This window comes from Gekko japonicus, unplaced genomic scaffold (genome assembly GCF_001447785.1).
Source record: "Gekko japonicus isolate JY-2015 unplaced genomic scaffold, Gekko_japonicus_V1.1 scaffold2375, whole genome shotgun sequence".
In the NCBI taxonomy this organism is placed as follows: Eukaryota; Metazoa; Chordata; class Lepidosauria; order Squamata; family Gekkonidae; genus Gekko; species Gekko japonicus.
In genome coordinates this window covers 88,265-97,176 of record NW_015167123.1, presented here as the reverse complement: position 1 = coordinate 97,176, position 8,912 = coordinate 88,265, and the positions used below count along the sequence as shown (strand labels likewise).

General features: G+C 47.1%; 1 protein-coding gene across 1 annotated transcript in view; it reads left to right on the top strand.

The window, feature by feature from the left end:
- The window catches only part of IBA57 (IBA57 homolog, iron-sulfur cluster assembly), a 5,511-nt gene extending 188 nt beyond the window's left edge, over positions 1 to 5,323 (top strand). Inside the window, exons 2-4 of the mRNA XM_015413000.1 lie at positions 1 to 177; positions 1,719 to 2,065; positions 5,289 to 5,323. Of these exons, the coding sequence (XP_015268486.1) occupies positions 1 to 177; positions 1,719 to 2,065; positions 5,289 to 5,323 (559 nt within the window). The remainder of the gene's footprint in view (positions 178 to 1,718; positions 2,066 to 5,288) is intronic.
- The last annotated feature ends 3,589 nt before the right edge of the window (positions 5,324 to 8,912 follow it).

Sequence of the window (8,912 nt, the reverse complement as noted above, 5' to 3'; positions counted from 1 at the left end):
GAACCGCGCTCTGCTTCGTCTCCAGGGCCGGGAGACCGAGCCCTTCCTCCAGGGCTTGCTGACCAATGACGTGGCGCGGCTGGCGCCGGGGGGCGGGGCCTCCGGGGCGCCTCGCGCGCAGTACGCGCACCTCCTCAACGTCCAGGGGCGGTGCCTTTATGACGTCATTCTGTACAGGTGAGCGTTCCATCTGCAGCTAACTAAAGGGGGTGGTGGAAGGGCGCATTGACGGGGGAGGGGGGTGTTGGAGAACCAGTTTAGCGCAGCGTGCCACCACCCTCTGAAGAGGGTGCAGTGGGCGTGCCCGTGGATGGCCCGATCCTCGTACCTGTCTCCTTGGAGGAAGGTCCCACTGAGTGCAATGCGACTTTATTACAAGGAATGAGTTACGGGGATAGTGGGAAAGACCTTGCCTTTGCACGTAGGGGGTCCCAGGTCCTAGCCCCTAACTAAAGCCAGAACAAAGTTTGAGTCCTGTGGCACCTTTAAGACCAACAAAGTTTAATTCTGGGTATACGCTTTCGTGTGCATGTATCTGAAGAAGTTTGCATGCACACGAAAAGCTCATACCCAGTATTAAACTTTATTGGTCTCCGGGGTACCACTGGACTCAAACCTTTTCCTGTTTCTTCGGACCCACATGGCTACCCACCTGAAACTTAAAGCCAGAACAGTGACTCCTTCAGAGACCTGACACAGATGCAGTTCATAGGTAGAGTGACCAATGTTCCCTCTAAGCTGTGGAGTCTCGTGAGCAAAAATTCTACTTTGTGAGCCACTGGAATTAAAGTTGTGAGCGAGTGATTTGGCTGCTGCATAAATCAGTTTGCTTTGGAGCCATCCTTCCTGAGCGAAGGCAAAAATGTGTGAGCCAGAGGCTAAAAAACTGTGAGCTAGCTCACACTAACTCAGCTTAGAGGGAACACTGAGAGTGACCCTGATGGATGGTCAGGTTATGAGTGATCTGTCCACCAAACTTGCCAAAGTGGAGTATAAAAATCAACTCTTCTTCGTGTCTCTGGGCATGTATATGAGGGCCATAGCCAGTTATTCCTCCCACGCAGGAGTCTAGAGCAGCGGTTCCCAACATTTTCTGTGTGGTGACCCACAAGCCAAATGTACTTGATATCGTGACCCATCTAGGAATGGCCCAAGGTTATTTGCACCAGGGCAGTCCGTTACCTTGGCACTCATCTAATTCAGTACTCCCATTTTCTATAGTAGCTCAATGCTCCCTCTAAGCTGTGGAGTCTTGTGAGCAAAAAATTCTACTTGGGAGCTACTGGCATTAAAGCTGTGAGCGAGCGATTGGGCTACTGTATCAATTAGTGTGCTCTGGAGCTCCATCCCTTCCTGAGCAAAGATAAAAATCTGTAAGCTGGAGGCTAAAAAACTGTGAGCTAGCTCACTCACACTAACTCAGCTTAGAGGGTACATTGCAGTAGCTAACCAGGTGTTTTTGACAAACCAACAAACACGGCACACTGATTTTGCCGACTTGCAGGATTTATACCCTGCAGTATATACTTTTGTTGTTGTTCAGTCGCACAGTCGAGTCTGCCTCTTCGCGACCCCATGGACCAGATCCCGCCAGGCCTTCCTGTCTTCCGCCGTCCTCTGAAGTTTGCTCAATTTCAATATACTAGGATGAAGGTAAAGATTCATATCAATCCTCCCTCTCCAGGATTTTCTTCAGATCTTCTTTTGCTCTTTTTCAGGATTCATGAAAGTTCTCAAGAAGAGACCCACCTTCTCCTGGAGTGTGACGCCGCAGCCTTGGACTCCCTTCAAAAGCATTTGAAACTGTACAAGATCCGAAGGAAAGTGAGCATCACGCCTTGCCTCGACCTCTCCTTGTGGGCCGTGATTTCGAAGGAGCCTTCTGAGGAGGTTTCCCATGAGCTCCAACGCCACGCCGGCAAAGCGGTGGTTGTGACGTCGGACCCCAGAGTAGACGTTATGGGTTGGAGGCTGATAACAAGCCAAGGTACAGACCTGCTAGAGATCGTTCCTGGAAGCCGGATTGGAGATATTAAAGATTATCATAGGCACAGGTACAAACAAGGTAAATCTCTCTCGCTCCTCTCTCTCCTTTTATGCTGCTGGGTTATAAGATCATACCTTTACCTGCCAAATCTGCACTAAAGCTTTCCCTTGCTCGAAAACCAGTCGAGTCCGACTCTAGGGGGCGGAGCTCATCTCTGTTTCCAAGCCGAAGAGCCAGCGCTGTCCGAAGACCTTTCCATGGTCACGTAGCCAGCATGACTAAACGCCAAGGCGCACAGAACACTGTCACCATCCCACCGAAGTGGTACCTATTTATCTGCTTGCAATTTCTTGCTTTCGAACTGCTAGGTTGGCGGGAGCTGGGGCCAGAGACGGGCGCTCACTCCGTCATGCGGCACTCGGGTCTCAAACTGCCGAACTACAGACCTTCCGATCTGCAGCACGGCATCTTAACCTCTGAGCCACCGCATTAAATTTCTGTAGATGGAATAAATGTCTCATATTTACATTCATTGGGATGTCCTGCTGATGCAACCCAGCTAGAAGACTGAGGTTAGAGGGGGGGCATGGCAAGCCAAAACCAGTTGGGGAGGGGCTACAGCTGACATGGGGAGCCACAGCTGGCAGTACGGGGAGGGGGGAGGAATTGATTTCTTCTCCCCTGTGATTCATTACAGGTCCCCCTCTTTATTTTATTTATTTGTTTATTTTGGGATTTATATCCTGCCCTACCCAAGTGGCTCAGGGCGGCTAACAGGCGGCCATGCCGGATTAAAATATAAAATACAATAAAACATCATTACATACAGAATAAAATGGTGCTCTACAGTTCTCTAAAACTCCCCAAGATGTGCGGTGACCCATATTGACGGCCAGCGTTATTAATGGTGTGAGCGCCAGGAGTGATGTTTCCCATCTCCGCCGGGCGACATCTACCCCCCTCCCAGTAATAGGGTAGATGATAAGCTTACAGAGGCAAGGCAGACCTCGCCATAATAAAACATAATATACATAATAGATTAAAACATAATACATCTTAAAATCCTAATTTAAAAACAAGGTGCTCAGTGACTTCCATAGTCCAGAGATGACGGATCGCCGGTCCGGAGTTCCAAGTAGACAGCTTAGGGCTTCTTCCTTTTAGATGTTTCCTCAGGGCCTCATCCAACCCATGGCGGTGGTGGTATAGTAGGGGCGGCGGCTCCTACTCAAAAGCCTAGCGGAAGAGCTCTGTCTTGCAGGCCCTGCGGAACTGTAAACAGCTTAAATCACGTCCTGAGTTAGAATGGATGAGAATATATTATTTAAAAGCATTAAGCCTGGCTAGCATCCCAATCAACATCTAGAGCAAGTTCTTAAAACTGCCTGCTTAAAAGCTTTATTTTATTTATTTATTTGTATTTATAACCCGTCCTCCCTGCAAGCGGGCTCAGGGCGGCTCCCATTGCCTGGCATTTTTTACTTTATAGAACAAAGTTTGAGTCCAGTGGCACTGACCAGGGCTTCTTGTGTTAATGAGTGGCTGCTCATACGCACAGCCTAGAGGGAATATTCGTCCCAACCCACAGTTTGGGAAACCCTGATCTAGGGGAAAGGAAGACTGTAATGATTTCATGTATTGGTGTGTGTGTTCCTTTAAATGTTTAGTTTGACTGCAGTAAAATGAGAAGAATGATCGAGGGAGACAAGTGTATTGTGATTGGCTGCAGAAGACTGAGAGTGTGGGAGGAGGGGTGTCTGAGAGGATTCTGTGTGTGTGTCTATGAGGAGAGACAAGTACGGAAGAGTTTTGAAGAGATTCTGTGTGTGAAGTTTGAAGAGAGAACATAGTCTGTGGGACTATGGGATTTTGAGTCCTTTGCTGTGTAAATAAGCCCAACATTTTAGTCTGTGTGACTAAGAGAGTTGATTCTATTCTGTCTGACAAAAACAAAGAGACTAGCCTGTGTGGCTATAGATATGAGAGAGAGAGTATACTGAGTGTATAAGCCTGTCAGAGTGGAGTTTGGAGTCTGAAAGACTGTTTGTAACACCAAGCTTTGCCAGTTATATGTACAAGTTCCTTTCATCAATAGCAGTTCAAAATAACCAGAAACCTATTTTGTTTTTATTTAATAAATATTTTTTGTTTAAACTTATCCCAGTAATCAGATCTCTGAGAGTATTCTGTGTGTGAAGTTTGGAGGGAGAGCACAGTCTGAGTCTATTCTGTGTGAATAAGACTAAGAGTTTTGCCTGTGTGGCTATTTATATGAGAGAGATTAGACTGAGTGTCTAAGCTTGCCAGTGTAGAGTTTTAGACTATGATGCCAAGCTTTGCCAGTTATATTTGCAAGTTCCTTTCATCAGCAACAGTTCAAAATAACCAGAAACCTATTTTGTTCTTTATTAAATAAATAACTTTTTGTTTAAACTTATCCCAGAAATCAGAATAGCCCTTCCTCAGGGCCCCATGGTCCTCTGAAGTGCCCAGACCCTAGGTCATACTACCAAAAGAGAGAGATTTGGAATTTTTAATTCCTGGTGGCAGCCGAAAACTACCAAGTTTATATACACAGAGAGTGTTTACAGGTAAAACCATCTCCCCAATAAGCAAGGACGTCACAAAGAGCCTCAAACATACCAAGGGCCATAGCTTTCCAGGAATTTAGAAGTAATGTCCAGTGCCTTAAATTGCACATAAGAGTCACTAGAAAAATCTTTGCAGAATCTGGAGCGTTGTAATGATGCGTTCCTGCAGGGGCTTCCCAAGTGTTCTGCAGTGGGAAAAGAAACTTTTGTAGTAGAGAGTAAATCCTATATTCCCGTCATGGTAGTTTTCGACATGCCGGGAGTCTCGTCTGTGTGTATCAGAGGGGAGAAAGAAAAACGTGCATATTTGTACGCAAAGATAATTTCAGCAGCCGGCATTTCAGGAAAGGTTTTACTGCTTGATTCTGCCGTCACCCCCCCCTGCTCCCGCTTGTATATCTTCAGGAGATGCCGCTTATCTCTCTACGACACATATTTTTAACGCCCAGGGGAACCCTTTAAAATGCTTTCAAGTATTGCCAGTCTTTTAATCTTGGACGCAGAGAGAGAATCCCACTGGACTTGTTCAGAAACATCTCTTTACATCCTGCAGCTGGGTTGGTCTTCTTTAAGTAAAGTTTTCCAGCAAGTTTTTAAAAATAGCTCTTTAATGGGAGCGGCCACATGTCTATATCTTAAAAGCCTCCTTCCTGTATATTCGGCATCTCTGTTCCTGAATCATCTTAATGCTGTTTTGCCTGTTACTCTAGGGGAGAAATATCTTAATTGCTGCAAGTCTGAATAGATTCAAGAACAATTTAGGGGTGAGGCAGTTCATTGACTTTGAATTCCAAGACCTGGGTAGCGGGAATGGGGGGGGGGTAGGCATTCCAAAAACGCCTGGAGGGAGGAGTGGGGTCGGGCCCAGAGGCAGAGCACGTGGTTTGCAAGGTTCGATCCCTGGCATCTCAGGCTTAAAGGGTCTGCAGATCACAGAAGCTGAGAAGGACTTTTTATCTGCTTTCTCTGGCTCTAGAGGACATGATTTAATAGCATTGCTGAAGATCATGTGCATGTTTCATTCATGATTATAGCCCTCCCTGTCCATACTACAAGTGAAGGTAACAAGGATGGGTTCATAGCCTAAGGATACAACTTGTCGGGGACTTCTCTTGGGCAGCCCCATCTGTTTCAGTGTTGCTTGCACAGGGGAAATCGCTACTGGGCTGTGCCCTGTATAATTAAGGCAAGAATCAAGATGGGTAGCCATGTTAGTCCGTCTGTAGCAGTGGAAAAGAGCCAGAGTCCAGGACTAACGAAATACGTGGCAGGGGAGGTGCTTTCGTGAGTCACCGCTCACTTCTTCAGATACAGATGGACTCACATTCTAGCTGTACCCGAAGTGAACAGTGACTCATGAAAGCATCCCCCGCCACAGATTTTGTTAGTCTTTATTTAAGGTGCCACTGGACTCTTGCTCTTTTCTAAGGCAAGAACGATCTATTTTATGCAGCAGGTAGATCTAAAAATATTCAGTACTGACTTTGCTCTCGGTGTATATTTTGTTTTAGGGCCGCAGTGGCTCCGAGGTTAAGATGCTGAGCTGCAGACCGGAAGGTCTGTATTTTGGCAGTTCGAGACCCGACTGCCGCATGACGGAGTGAGCTCCTGTCTCTGGCCCTGCCAACCTAGCAATTCGAAAACAAGAAATTGCAGGTAGATAAAGAGGTACTGCTTCGGGAACAGTGTTCTGTGCGTCTCGGCGTTTGGTCATGCTGGCCGCATGACCACGGAAAAAGTCTTCAGACAGCGCTGGCTCTTTGGCTTGGAAACGGAGATGAGCACCACCCCCTAGAGTCGGATTTGACTAGCTTTCGAGCAAGGGAAACCTTTACCTTTTTAATATTTTGTTTACTTATATCTACTTTGATTTTCATCTGCTGTTTTCTGAACGGATTTTTAAAGAACTGTTGAACTCACAACGAAGCACTTAAAGAGCTTTTTCTAGGACACAAAATCAGGTACAGTGTCCTTCCTGTGTGGTGCAGGTCAGACTAGGATCTGTGAGACCCGGGTTCGAATCCCAATTCTGTAACAGGAGCCTGTTGGGTGACCTTGGGCCTGTCCCGCACTCTCAGGTTAATTTCAGAGGGCAGCCGTGTTGTTCTGCCGTAAAATGGCTAGATTCATGTCCAGTAGCATCCTAGAGACCAACAAGAGTTTTGTGTGTCATCCATAAACGCCTCTTGCCAATACAGCTTTTGAGAGTCAAAGTGCAGGGACTAACCCGTTTGTCTAAGCCAGTGGTGTCGAACTCGTTTGTTATGAGGGCCGGATCTGACATAAATGAGACTTTTGGGGGCCGGGCCACATGTGTCAGGTAGCAGATGTAGAAACTTTATAAAGGACACAAACACAGAGGGTTTTTTTAAAAGCTTAAAATAAAAGCAAGCTTAAAGTATTAGCACTCTTGCAATATTCTGATAACTGACACCTCTTGCTCTGAATCCTTGCATCAGGATGTCTGTGCTGTCGCAATCTTGAGTCTGCTGTTCAGGTGTGTATCTGTAAGCTGCAAACCTACCTTTGATTTATTGACATTCACCACAGAAATCTCATGCTCAGAGTTCTGAGTCTAGGACCCAGGTTAGAACATGAAACGGCTGAGCGATTGAAAGAGTCTGGCGAAGCAAGCGATGATGCAGCAGCAGCAGAACTGGAAGCAGGAGACGGCCAGTTCCCCTGTGGGCCTGATGGAAGCCCTCCAGGGGCCTGATGTGGCCCCCGGGCCGCATGTTTGACACCCCTGGTCTAAGCATTTCCTTTCCGCTCCAGTCGAGCTGATAACTCTGCACACTGTACTTCTTTGAATCCTGAGGTCTTTCTTTGCAACATCCCTCCCACCTTCTGACTGGGGCATAAGGACTCGGCCATCTCCGTTCCAACTCCTATCTGGCAAAGGGAGCTTTGATTCTCAAAAAGTTTATGCCCAAAAAATCCCGATGGTTTCTAAAGCGCTATTGGACTTGGATCTAGCTGTACTACTTCACAGGGCTGTTGTGCTAAAATGGAAGGGGAGGAATGTAGTAACCCACTCTGGCTCCCCACTGGGATGAAAGGCACCATGTAAATTAAGTAGGTAAATAAAATCCTTAGTTCAGAATTCTCTCCTGGACGACCAAGAAAGGAAATTACATGCTGGCGAGCAACTGAGGCCCCCTAGTGGCTGTTTGCTAGTACTCGGGAATGTGTCCAACAAAACTGAAGTAAAATCCCGTTTTCTTATGTTTCAAGATAGCTACCATTTCCACCCCACCTTTCCGCCTAAGCCTCTGGTTTTACGTATTAATTGGAAACAAAAACACCTGCAGGTCAGCGTCTTAACCACTTGAGCCACCGCAGCTCCTAGAAGCAGCGGTTGCATCTTAAAAACACCAGCAACCTAATGGAACCAGGATGCGGGTGAAAGAAATAAGCGGAAAACAAAACCATACCTCAATTCAGTTAAAAGCCATATTAATTTTTTTTTTAATTTAGTGCTTGCTCATACCCTTCCTTTCTCTGCAATGGGGACTCAAAGACGCTTACATTGTTATCTTCTCTTCCCTTTTATCCTCATAAGAGCCCTGTGAGGTAGGTTAGGCATCCAGCAAGCTTCTGTGGCACAATTGGGGATTCGAACCCGGGTCTCCCAGACCCAGGTCTGACACTTCAGCAGCTACACCATGCTGGCTCTCAGTCAGGGGCCAGCACATAAACATCCAAATTTGGGGGGTGGGGCTTCTACTGGAAAGTCGATCGTGGTCCTCCTCCCTCATCTCTGAAGGAGGAAGGGTGCATGAAGGAGGGCTTTAGAGATGATGGCCATATGGCGACTGCATGGGAGTGGTTCTTCTGGAAGCAAGACTACAATTCCTCCCTTCTTTGAACTTCTCCCTCATTAAGTAATTAATGGGTGTTGTTGACTTGGATAGCCCAGGCTGGCCTGATCACATCAGAACTCATAGAATCATAGAGTTGGAAGGGACCTCCAGGGTCATCTAGTCCAACCCACTCCACAGTGCAGAAATGCACAAATGCCTCCCCCTCCACACCCCCAGTGACTGCTGTTCCACGCCCAGAAGATGACAGAAAACCTCCCAGACCCCCGGCTAAACTAGCCTGGAGAAAAATTGGTTCCTGACCCCAAGGTGGCGACCAGCAGTTTCCTGGGCGTGTAAAAAAGGGGCATGAGAACTAAGCACTGAGGCAACCCTGCCCGCCCTCCCTCTCATGATCTGCCTCAGTTGATAGCATCACCATTGCTGACACATGACGGCCTATCCTCTGTTTGAAAACCTCCAAAGAAGGGGAGTCCACCACCTGTAGCGAAAGCCTGTTCCACTAAGGAACCG